Below are 13,296 nucleotides of genomic sequence, written 5' to 3' on the forward strand. Positions count from 1 at the left end.
CCCCATTCTTATTGGCATTCGTCTTTCTCATCCCAAGTTTGCAACTAAATTTTATGTCTTCTCTTCCCTGCCCCACCTGAACATCCAATCTCACCATTTCATGTTAGGAGACAGCAACTCTTCATCACCTCTTCTTCCCGACCCATTTCAAGAGAGCGATTTATCTCCTACCTCAGTTCGTTTTGTTCTTTTCCTGGAATGTCTGCCATGGTGCACTTGGCAGTCTAATGATTTTGGGTTCATGTCCCACTCCACAGACTTTGAGCACAAATATTTAGATTGAGATCTCACTGCAGTACTGAGCGAGTGCTACACACCCAAGGTGCCGTGATGCATTGCACTGAGGCCAGGGTCTGTGCTCTCAGATGAGCGTAAACAATTTTATGGCACTATTTCAGACAAGAGCAAGGGAGTTGACCTGGCCAATATTTGTGTCTCAATCAATATCACTAAAACAATCCATCTGTCATTATCACTTTGCTGGTTGTGGGAGCTTTCTCAGCACAACAACAATAGTTCACAACCTTTTAAAAGTGCTTAATTGGCTTTAGATGTTTTGGGACATCCTGAGACAGTACCATTGCAAGTATTTACTCACCATTCCAACTTGGTGCTGTTCCTCTTCTAAAGAATAGCATTGTCCCTAGCTCCTGCTATCAATATTCCATCACAGTTTCCACCTTATGCCCCTTTCTCCTGATGAGTGCACATGTTCCAAGGCTTTGAATGACGATGCCTGCCATGGGCAGACGTTTCCATTCTCGTTCATTTTCCTATGTGTTCAATCATTCTGGATCAGTGGTGGGCAACCTGCAGCCCGGGAGCCACATGCAGCCCATCTGGGTTTGGATTGCGGCCCATGAGACATTTTGTTGACCACTGCCACATGCTGCTGATTTCTTCTGCATTGTTTTTTTTCTAACCAGTATGACTGAAGCGATTCGCACATAAAGCAAAGGCAAGTGAAGTGAGGTGCATGCTGATGGCTCACAATATTGACTGAGAGACCTGTGCATTCTCTGTGTTTAAAGTGTAAATATTTATTTTGTTTTCTCCACTTGAAGTTGATGGTGGTTCTTTTAATAGATAAATGATTAAGCATTTTCTATAATTCAGTATGAACTATTTGGTGTGTATTAAGTATATTTTATCTTATTTGAGGTTATGGTTAGTGAACAAGGCTGATTTCAATCTTGAGACCGCTGAGATGAAGGAAGGCCACTCATGCGGCCCACCCACTAACCGATGTTGCCCACCACTGTTCTAGGGATAGCAACAGAAACTAGGAGCAAGGACGGCAGCTGTATTCCCTGTTGATGTGGACACTATGCTTAAAGTTAGTTGTGCAAACGTGAACAATTGGAATGCATTATTTTTCCATGTTTCTTGATGTATTAGCTGAATTGTGGGAGCACTCAACATCTGCTCATTTAATACAAACATTCTTAACTGTATGCTGAATGGCACTTCACACTGATTATATGAAAGGAGCAAGGCAATTATAGTTAGATCTTTGAATTTGCTTTCAGCTATGCTAGAAATTTGCCACAATTACTTTTCTGAAGATGGAGGAAGAAACATAATATAAAGGTTAACAGGATCCTCTTGAAAACATCTTGGCAGTAATTTATATTGAATTTGCTGTACAGCTTCATTTAGCTATTTTGCCATATTAGTACATGAAGTATTTGGAATTTTCTTTTCCTAAAGGAAAGTTTACCCGGTCGAAATTTCACATTCTGGCAATGGTTTGATGGAGTCATGGAACTGACGAAAAAGCACCTAAAGCCTCACTGGAATGACGGGTAATGTAATGTTCTGCTTTCATTGTCTTTAAAGCTATGAATTATAAATATATTGGTATATCTTTGTCACATCTACGTGCTCCTGTGTTTAAATAATGTGCAAATAATTTGAAGCAGGGCAAGTCAGTTTATAGTAATGAGTTTTATTTAAGCTATAAAAATCAGATGATACCAGGCTGACCTTTGCAGTAATTAGAATTGAGCTCTCCTAGAGGCTCAGTCACTTACGGCAATGCATGGCTTATTTTGGAGCCCAAGGTTCTACAGTCTAGTATAATATCTGATAAATTAGCTAATCTTCATCGGAAGACAAAGGGGCAATGGAGTTAGTCTCAATTTCTTGAGTCTCAATTTCTGGGGGATGATAAATCAACTTGGGTTCCTATCCCAACTTGCTATCAGAGACCTCTGTTGCATTGAGTGAATGTGGCAATGACTTGAGATCAAATTCATTATCCGCATTCTGATGAGGATTGGCTAACTTGTGCAGAGTTCCAGATGGCACCATGTTCCTGTAGGAATCAATGCTATCAGGAATAGAGCCAAAAAAGATAACAAAATTACCAGTGTTTGGATACTTTTTTTGTGATGCAAATTATGTTTTACTTAGAATGTATAGTATGAAAACAATAGTAATTTCATTACATATCTGTGTTTCATGCAGGGCAATCTTGGGCTTTGTAAACAAGCAGCAGGCACAGGACATGCTGCTTTCCAAGCCAAATGGAACCTTCCTGCTGCGATTCAGTGACTCTGAAATTGGAGGGATTACAATAGCTTGGGGAGCAGATAATCCCAACAAAGCAGGTGTGGTCATGCAAAGAGCATCTACATTTAATTCCTGACTTTATGGCAACTATCATGGCATCTGTGATTAAGAATGTTACTTGTATATATGCATATATATAATTGTGCAAAGATTGTGTACTTAAAACAAAGAATGGCGTAGTACATAACAATCTTTGGCTAATCTTTACCATAGTTGGTGACCATGAAAGACCAATGATTACTGCAGTAGCATTCGTGGAGCTGCTACTTGTGTCTAACACTTGGAATGTTAAAACAAATTTTATTGTTTGAATGTGGTCCACGTTGTTATAACTCTATAAATTACACTGCTTTGTTAATTTCTACCTAAGTTCTACTGTTTTATTACTAAAATACAAATTAAATATTAACATTAAAATTAAAACAACATGTATATTTTATAGGAGAAAGAATGGTTTGGAATCTTATGCCGTACACAACCAAAGATTTTTCAATTCGGTCACTAGCAGATCGCATCAGTGATCTCAATCATTTGCTGTACTTGTATCCTGACAGACCCAAAGATGATGTGTTTTCCAAATATTATACACCACCATTATGTAAGTATAACCTGATTTGCTGGTGAAGATGGGCTTTTATAGAATTTTGTAATTATTTGTGCAATTTATTAAAGCCACACAAACTTTTTAAATCTAATCTAGATAAATTGAATTCTAAATACACTTTGGCACATGAGTTTTCTAATATATTTTGAGGATTACTTCTTTTAGCAGTACATGCTTTACTTTCTTTAGAGCAGGAGAACTCTCCCATTTTGACCACCAATAAATAAATCTACTTTGTCCATCAAACATATACAAAATTGTGCAATGGAACTTAGTGTTTTTTTTTAAGTTCATCACTTGCCAGCTTGGTCAGTAATTTAACACAGCTGTACGATGCGTCTGTTAGGCTCAAGCCTACATAAGCATGCTATTATACTATGTCACAGAGATATGCAGCATGGAAACAGGCCTTTCAGCCCAACTCATCCATGCCAACCAGGTTTCCTAAACTGAACTAGTCCCATTTTCCTGCGCTTGGCCCATATCCCTCTAAACCTTTCCTTTGTACCATGTACCTGTCAAATGCATTTTAACTGTTGTAATTGTACCCGTCTCTACCACCTCCTCTGGCAGCTCATACCATCACCTCTGGTAGCTGAATCCCCATGTACGCACCACTCTATGTGGAAAAAGTTGGCCCTTGGGTCCCTTTTAAATCTTTCCTCTCTCACCTTGAACCTATGTGCTCTAGTTTTAGACACCCCTGCACTAAGGAAAAAACCTTTGCTATTCACCTTATCTATGATCCTCATGATTTTATAAACCTCTAAGGTAACCCCCTCATCCTCCCTACACTCCAGGGAAAAAGGTTCCAGCCTATCCAGCCTCTCCCAGTGTGTGCAATGTTTGCAATTTGTCAGCGGAAGGAGGTAAACTAGCAACCAGGCAATCTCATACTGGGCAGGAAAATCAGGATGAATCATTCTGCATCATTCTCACTTTGTTGCAAGAGACTGTTTACAGAGCTTCACCTGGTAAGGTCGAGGCACAAGTCATCTGCCTACTTTTTAGCCAGGTGACAGAAGAACCTGCAAAGAGAGAACATTACACATCAAATGATAACTAGAGCATTAGTAATCAGTACCACCAATAATTACTTACATTTTTTATGGAGGGCAAAAATTAATATTATTCCATGAAGTCTCGTAATGCACTATGAAACAATTGCTTTTCAAATCTAGCACTTAACATTAAAGGTGAATTGCAAGTGGATCTTGCTTCTGTAACAAAGATGTACTTCAGCTGTGTCTTAATTTTCTAACATTTTAAAAGTCTGTATTACAGAATATGTGAATTAATGTTGCAATAACTTTGCTTTTTATTTTCATCCCCAACTGTAGCAAAAGCTGTAGATGGGTATGTAAAACCACAGATCAAGCAGGTGGTTCCAGAGTAAGTGCTTTGCTGTGATGAATTTTTATTTATTAAAAAAAAAATTTAAATGTTTTTTAATTTTTAACTTGAGTATATACAAATTGTCTGACTTCCACATATAATTATCTGTCTTTGGCATTCAATTACAAAGTATAAAATCAAGACTGCTGTTATAGTTGTGCAAAATAACAAAGGGGATGTAATGTTAGATTCAGGCAAGCTCCTGTGCAGAGTATTATTGTAAAACTATTCCTGTTCAATTATGTTTTTATTGCCAGTGAAATAGGCCAGTGGTTTACTTGGGGTGATAAATCCAGATTAGTTTTTTGAAAGTCTTTTTCCTTATTTTTAAAAAGCCTTTCTTAGCACATCTTCACACCCATTAAGGAATAGTGAGGGAAGCAGAGGAAGGATTACCAGCCCATTGAACCACATTATGAGCACTCCTTCAAGTCTTGGTTAGACTTGAACCTAGGGCTTCTGGTCCAGTGATATGGGCACTGCCATTGTGCCACAAGATCTCTGTTGAATGGTGGCAATTAAATAACACATTCATATCTTTGTCTGGAAAACTGGAAAGGCATGTCTAAGGTTAAAACTTTGTGCATTAACCTTTTAATTCCTGCATTATTCCACCTGATTTGTATTTGGTCATTAGAATTGTCTAATTTGCCTGTTCGTTCCTTAATCCCACCCATAATGGTATACTCAAATGTCAAGAGAATGTATCATTGATGGTGAGAAGACTCAAAGGAAAGAGAAATGACAAGGTTGTTTTCCCCATTATGGATGAATTGGGGAAAAGAAGGGACTGCTGAGATACTTTGGAGATTACTGTGCCTTCTGTCATGCCAGCATATTCATTCTAATTTCAGCAGGTATTCTAACATGGATTTTCACAGAAGGAGCCTAGAAAAATATAGGGCAAGGATTAGAGCATTATGCATTTGTTAATACAGAAATGTCTATGAAGAGAATAATTTTGATTGCCCATAATGGGGATCTTTGCAGGAACTTTTCCAATATTACCCTCAGTAATGAAACTTGCCACTGTCGTAGCTATGTCATTGATAAGTTGGATGTCAGAGTTTAAATGTTATGCCGTTACATTGCATAGAATGTTGTTGTTGCTTCTGCATTGCCAATATTGGATGTACTTTGTAAAAATAATATGAATATTAAAACCAATCTGCTAAGATTGATATTCTTTCTACTCAGATTTGCTACAGCATCATCTGATGCTTCATCAGCAAGCAGTACTTACATGGAACATGCAGCATCACCTGCTGTTTGTCCCCAACCACAGTATCCTCTCTATTCGCAAAAGTAAGCTTTTTTTCAGTTGTTATGTATTATGTTTTGATGGCCTTTTAAATACAATTTTTTCACTCAACAATGCAAGTGATATTCCAACGAATATTGAATATATCTCTCCCACTACCATGATCCAGTTGATGCATCCTTTACTACTCTCTGATCAAACCAAACTTCCCTCAAGGCTGCTCTTCCTTACTGTTCTACTCTTGCCTTTCTCTCTTATCTCTCCTGTCTTTCCTCGTGCTTTTTTGGGGCTTTGTTTATCCTTGAGACTCTTAACTCTTACTCTCATGACCTTTTTTCCACTAAACTATTAACCACTCTCACCATTTGCGCCCCCCGCCCCCCCCATCATTGTCTCAAATCATGATGCCTTGTTTTCAACCCTGAGCCAAATCCATAAGCTGCCCTACATGTGGATGACCTATTCCCACCTCGATAACACCACCTTTCTCCATCCCTGCCTCAAATTGTCTGCTGATGAAATCCTTATCCATGCTTTTGGCTGGATGGTTCCTAAAGCACACCTCTTGTCTCTCCTTCTAAAAGACCCTTCTAAAATCCTACCTCTGTAACCAAGCCTTAATTCACACACCCTAACATCTTTATTTCTGACTTGGTGTTAGTTTGTGTCTGATTCTGTCCCATGTAAAGCACTTTGTGATGAGTTCTTAATTCAAAAAGTGCTTTACAAATGTAAGTTGTTGACATTTTTGATATTGGAAAACAACAAATAGCTTTTCCCTTTGGACAGATTCCGTTAAGCAAAGATGCATTTGAAGTACAATGGAATCAAATACAACAGATGAATTGAATGCATTTTTAAAAATAAATTTCATTATATTCTTTCATTTAGCCCTGACAGTATGCTTGATCCTGATGGCGATTTTGACCTTGATGATACAATGGATGTTGCCAGACATGTAGAAGAGCTTCTGCGCAGACCAATCGACAATCAGTGGCTTCCTCATCAACCGACATGATTGACCGTCCCACCTCATAACGTTATTGTTTCTTATGGTTTCATTCCATAAGTTGCTTCATTTCCAAATCATTCATATGTGAAATGTTAATAATGCTTGTGAACCTAATATTTTTGTGCATGTTGAGGCAACGCAAAAGTTCTTAAATGTCTTGTTTGCTTGGAAGGAGGCTGCAGTTCTGGAGACTGCGGGTTATAGTTTCTTTGTACAAAATACAAGTTGCTATTTGCATGATTTTTATTTACTTTGAGGTTTAGTTGTTGCTTTTCTGGTAGATAACCCAGTGCAGTTTTAATTTGTATTTTAGTCTGTTGTGTTTCACAAGTCAAATAACTCAGTTAAAACTCAATTTAAATCACTGCCCTTACCAAGAAGCCAGTCAAAGCTACTTCAATTACGTGTGGGTTCTACTTTTTCAATCATTGGGTAGGATAGCTGTATTTTGTTGGAAACTAATATTCACTTTTTGGTTGGCAACTTCAATTGAACATTGGGTCATAAATTGGCACAGAAGGGCCACACTAACGATGATTTTGCTCTTTAAGAAAAATTTAGACCCATCTTTAAGTATTAGTGACATGTTCATGGAGAATAGTTTATAATGTATATTTTTGTATCCTGGAGCCATTTTGTTTATGCTTGCATTGGTTGTTTCCATAATTACTCTGAATTGAACAGTTTTTTTAAAAAAAGATGATCACACACCTGGCCTCTTTCACACATTAGGACAGTTTTAGAGGAAGCTCTTGTTACATAGTGTAGGTTATGTAGTTTGTGTAGAAAGTGCATGAGTTTGTGATGGCATTTCTTGTCACAATTTGCACTGAACAAAATCAAAGAAGATATGTGCTCTTAAGATGACTAGTTTGTGTTGTATCAACATGTGCAAAACTGCCAAGTTGCCAAAATTCAGTCATGCAAACTAGTTACCTTATGACTAACTTTTAAATTTCTTATATGGGTATCAGAAGAGAGAAGCTGTACAACAGCTGCTTCTTCGATCACACAGGGGCAATGTTCTACGTACAGAGCTACTAGAAAGAAAGTATCTCTTGAGGTTAATTTAGTTGCCCATGTAGCCACGTTGAAGTCCTGTCTTCTATCTCTGTCTTGTTTGGCCAATATATCAATGACCTGGCCCTTCTGATTAATGAGGGCTATCTGTGAAAAGGATTTAATGCATTTTGACCCACAGTGGATAGTTATCACAAGTGAGGACAAATAGCCAGGCTCAATTCTGAGATGCCTTAATAAGCTGTATTGGAGGTTTATTGCTGCAGCAGAGGGTAATATTAGAAATTTATTTGTATGTTTTTCGGGTGTGACTGTAACTATACTTGATCCTAGCAGTACTGGAACATAGGTTGAACAAAAATGATTCCTTGATGGAGCAGAAGCCTTTCATTGGGACCACCCCTCTAGTAAATGGATAAAGGGACATTTTTTAATCATTTGTTTTTAAACAACCACTAAACAATGTGCAAGAATTGAAACAGTGTTCTCTCAAAGGGGTGTCCACTCTGATGTTTGCCATAATCCCTTGTTAAGGAATGTCATGTTCAGCCTAATAGCCACAAACAAAAAGGGGAAGACAGAAGCAATGCAGATGTTTACATTTTAAATTATCCAATATCCTTTCCCATAAAAAAAAATCAAGTATTGTAACAGCTTGCGCCCATTGCTTTTTTGCTTTTTTGTTAATATGCCCAAGCCTATGAGATGTAACATTTTATTTTACAGTTAGAGTATATGGTTGTCTTTAATGTAAACTAACAAAAGTCCAGTGTATTGTTACTGCCAAATAATTTTTGCTAGTTCTGATGCAATTGTAGACCTGTAATATCATAGAGAAAAAATTGTTTCTTCTTCTTCAGGGCTCCAGCATGCCACGGACATTTGGTTCATTGCAGCGTAAACATACAATTCATTTTTATCTCTAAATTCTGATAGGAATGCTCCCAGTACATGACTTTTCTTCATAAACAATTTCTTCATACTGTATTCCCCCTGCTTCAGCTGTTATATTGGTTTGTCTTTCTCATTAATAGAAAGTTCCTCCAAAAGAATTGCATTATGATCAACTTAATTCCTAAGGCATCTCATGATGCATGATCTGACTTGGATGTAGTCTTGTGCACTTTTCTATAATAGTGGCCAGTATCAAACAATAGATCTTTCCACTTTGTGTTCCATTAAATAGCACAATGATCTTATGTACCTCAGCGTACAAGTATAGTATAGCGTAAATAGGGATGTGGTACCTTCTCTTTCAAATTATAAAGGTTCTTCTTAAACTTACTTTGTCTCACTTCATTTCTGAGGCACCAGTCCATATCTCTCAATGCAGTGGTGTCATTGAAGAAGCCTTCAGGATTGCTAGTCTACAAAATAGAAGTGTCTAAAGTGCATTCTTGCACTCTGAAATTAGGAATGCAATGTATTGCTGGCATAGTGTAAGGAGAACTGTTACCCTGAATTTAAGCTCCGTTTTACCTGACCTGGAAATGCTTGATGCCAGTTGATGGAGCGACAAAAGTTGCAGCCCTTCTTCAAGGGCAAATAGCATGAAAAAAAAACTTTGGGCATATATGACTATGCAGACTTTCATTGTGGAGTGCAAAATGATACAGTAAACCTAATAGTTCTGAATGTAATGGGAGTTTTTTTAAGTAACAGTTTTTTGAGAATTCCATACCAACCAAAATGCTATGGTGTCTGCTCGCCACAGAATTGTTCAAGTTAACTGTCACAATGATTTTCATGACGCAACTTGCTGATTGCAGGAAGGGTGAACATATAGTATAGTCAGATAGAGTTGATGTGTTGCTGTTGTTGTTACCTGTCCAAGTCAAGGCACTGTGCATTATAATGCTGAACTACACAAATCAGGAACGTTTCTTTGTTATTCAGTCACCTCTTGCACACCGTTAAGGCTTTTCCCATCTTGATTGTCCTTTCCAAGGCATAGATCACCTACACTTGGAAGGACATCACCGTTCCTTCATTGTCAACATCCTGGAACTCCCTACCTAACAGCACTGTGAGAGTTTCTTTACATTCAGCAGTTCAATAAAACAGTTCATCATCACCTTAAGGGCAAATAGGGATGGGCAATAAATCACAGCCTTGTCAGTGGTGACCATACGTAAAATAAATAATGCTCATGCCATCGGCCTTGCTATTGATGTCTATATGTCTCACGCATGCACACACAATCTAGCACAATTTAACCCCCTCCCAAGCCCACTCCCAACACCCCAATTGTTTCGATTGTAATTGGGTCAGGCTATTGTTATACCCTGAAGAAAACCTGTTGCATCTAATTACCTTCTTAATGAACATTGCTTATGGAGTTTAACAATTTAACCAGAAGAGTTCCGGAGGTCCGCTTAGCTATAACTTGAGTTGCCAAAACAGACCCACTGAGAGCTGTATCCTGGGTATTGGCCAAATTCAAACAAATATTTCATAAACATGTAAAAGAGATTGTTTTGTGAAGTAGCTAAATTGAATATAGCTCATGTTTATCAAACATTGCAGTTTAACTGGTCAACAGCCAGACATCTTAAGGAAAAGCAGAAGCAGCCCTCCTAAATTGGGTATTAGTTTCATGTCACTCTTATGGTGTGAGAAAGATAACAAAATGTCCACTTGCATTTATACTTTTAACATAGTAAAGTTCCCAAGCTGTTCCACAGGAATATTGCAACAATTGTAAAAGTTTGCAAAAGCTTAACGAAGTAGGTTTAAAGGAGGGAGCGATATGTGAAAGGAATTCCAGAGTTGAGGCTGCCATCAGTCATAGTTTATAGCACAGAAAGAGGCCCTTTGGCCCATTGTGTTTGCGCTGGCTATCAAACACCTGTTTATTCTAATCCCATTTTCCAGCACTTGATCCATAGCTTTGTATGCTATGGCATTTCAAGTGCTCATCTAAATACTCATTAAATGCTGTGAGGGTTCCTGCCTCTACCACCTTTTCAGGCAGACTGTTCCAGATTTCGACCATCCTCTGGGTGAAAATGTTTTCCTCAAATCCCCTCTAAGTCTCCTGCTCCTTACCTTAAATCTATGCCTACTGGTTATTAACACCTCCACTAAGGGGAAATGTTTCTTTGTATCTACTCTATCTGTGCTCTTCATAATTTTATAAATCTCAAGTAGATCAAGTGCTGCGCCGATTCTTGTAGGACTTTCTATGTGCTGGCTCAACAAGCTCTCCTGGATGCACTTTAAGAATTTTGCCCCCTCTCAGCCTTTGCCAATCCCAATTAATATTGGGAAGTTGAATTCCCCCAGCTATTATTACTGTACAATTTTTACACTTCTGTGATTTGTTTACATATCTGCTCTCTATTTCTCCCTTACTGCTTGGGGGCCTGTCGTATACTCCCAGCAATATTATTGTCCTTTTTTGCTTTACAAGTTCCACCCATATGACTGCAGTTGAGGAGCCTGCTAAGATATCATCCCTCCTTAGCGCAGTAATTGACTCCCTGATCAATATTGCAGCAGCACCTTCCCCTTTACATGGGGAGGTGGTAGCATAGTGATACTGTCACTGAGTTAGTAATCCAGAGTAACACCTTGAGGACCCCATTTAAACCCCAAGGTAGAGGGTGAAACTTGAATTCAAATCTGGAATTAAAAGTCTTGAGGATAAGCATGAAACCATTGTTGTATAGACCCACCTGGTTTACCTTCAGCGAAGGAAATCTGCCTGGTCTGGCCTACGTGCGACTCCAGATCCACAGCAAGCTGATTGACTCTCAAATGTATGCTGGAATGGCCTCAGTTCAAGGATTGGGCAATTAATACTGGCTTGCCAGTGATGTACTCATGCTGTGAATGAATAGTTTGTCACTAGTTCATGGAGCAAGTCCAAGTAGATGAGTATGTGATTTGTCCCAGTAGATCACAAGTATGTAGAAACTAAACTGACCTAGCAGACCAACCATTAAGAAAAACATCCCAATATTGACAGACTGATTCCTCAGGTGCAAGCAATGATTCAAGTTGGAACTGTTCTTTGCATAGGTATTAGTGTGTTGGCCAATAATATATAGATTATGAAGTTAAGTTCAGTGTAAGTAATTCAATTTTCTTTACTTTCACTGCCCTTTACTTAGGAGAACCTGGAACGCACTGGTCAAAAATAAACCAAATACAATAGCTAAGTGCAAAGTTGTATAGAGTGTGAAGACAGACTGATGCATTCCTGTGTGAATTTGAAGTAACAAGTGTATTGGACATTGCATTTAGGCTTGCACTTGTAATATGTGAAGGATTCCTGCAAATGAAGAAAGAGGATAACTATGCCTTCAATGTACTTAGTTCTAGCCCAAAATGTTGTAGTTGTATTTCATGTTTGGGAGAAAAAGGAACAATTTAGTCTCTTATCTGATTTTACTAATACCAGCAAAAGCAATATTTTTAATTGGACACATAAATTATGCTTTGTTTGTTCTTCATTGTGCTTATGCTGTGTAAACCGTAAAACAATACAGAATTAGCGGTGGCGGTTTTATGGTTCATCATCACTAAGTTCATAATGCCATCACTTCATTTTTACAGTGCTTTCATCAATTTTGTTACAAAAGAACTATTGTAATAACATAAATAAACGTTTACAATCTAAAAGTTCATTTAAATTAGATAGAATGTATGTCTGTTAATAAGCTTTATCAGTAAATTGATTTATTTTTTAACTACCTCTGTTGTCTCAACGCTTCTCTCCTCATACATAACTATTAACAAGTCTTCAATCAGAGCAAAATGTGAAACAAAAACATGTATCTACATTATATATATATATATATAGATATATATCACTTTTTATTGATTATAGGTTTGAGATTTTGGGTTGTCGCCTGTGGTTTAGCATGTTCCTGGCTGTGTGATCAAGTGACTCCCAGTGTGCAACCACACCTACTTCACCATACTCATGGGACAGTGACTTCCTACACCATTTTCAGAGCAAATTGATTCTGTTTCTGACTCTCAATCAAATAACCTTTTTCCCTCCACTCCAATGTTTTTATATCTGTTGAAGAAAATCATTCCGTTTTTCTTCAATGCTTTTGTCGAGCCCTGACTATTTTTCTCCGAGCTTGCTTCTAGCCTTGACCTGGAGGTTAGTCTTCACTTCCTGAGAGGGCTTTGACAGTGTTGAAGATTGACACTTAGGTGTATATTTATTAAAGGTTTATGACAAAATGGAATACTTTATAATACAGGAAGGATATTATTAAACTAGAAAGAGTGCAGAAAAGATGCTACTGGGACTTGATTTGAGTTATAAGGAGAGGCTGGATAGCCTGGGTCTTTTTCTGTGGAGCATCTGAGGCTTAGGGTGATCTTATAGAGGTCTATAAAGTAATGAGGGGCATAGATCAGCTAGATAGTCAATGTCTTTTCCCAAAGTAGAGGAGTCTAAAACCAGAG

General features: G+C 38.0%; 1 protein-coding gene across 6 annotated transcripts in view; it reads left to right on the forward strand.

Annotated features, from left to right (window-relative positions):
• LOC145359180 (signal transducer and activator of transcription 5B-like) overlaps positions 1–12,563 on the forward strand; it is a 196,280-nt gene extending 183,717 nt beyond the window's left edge. For all 6 annotated transcript variants that reach the window (XM_080213622.1, XM_080213623.1, XM_080213619.1 and 3 more), the window contains 6 exons: positions 1,711–1,805; positions 2,470–2,612; positions 3,017–3,172; positions 4,519–4,570; positions 5,771–5,878; positions 6,726–12,563. In XM_080213622.1, coding sequence (XP_080069748.1) covers positions 1,711–1,805; positions 2,470–2,612; positions 3,017–3,172; positions 4,519–4,570; positions 5,771–5,878; positions 6,726–6,852 — 681 coding nt within the window. In that variant the 3' untranslated portion in view covers positions 6,853–12,563. The remainder of the gene's footprint in view (positions 1–1,710; positions 1,806–2,469; positions 2,613–3,016; positions 3,173–4,518; positions 4,571–5,770; positions 5,879–6,725) is intronic.
• Positions 12,564–13,296: the final 733 nt, after the last annotated feature.

The sequence above is a fragment of the Carcharhinus amblyrhynchos genome, chromosome 27, assembly GCF_965287045.1.
Source record: "Carcharhinus amblyrhynchos chromosome 27, sCarAmb.v2.hapA, whole genome shotgun sequence".
In the NCBI taxonomy this organism is placed as follows: domain Eukaryota; kingdom Metazoa; phylum Chordata; class Chondrichthyes; order Carcharhiniformes; family Carcharhinidae; genus Carcharhinus; species Carcharhinus amblyrhynchos.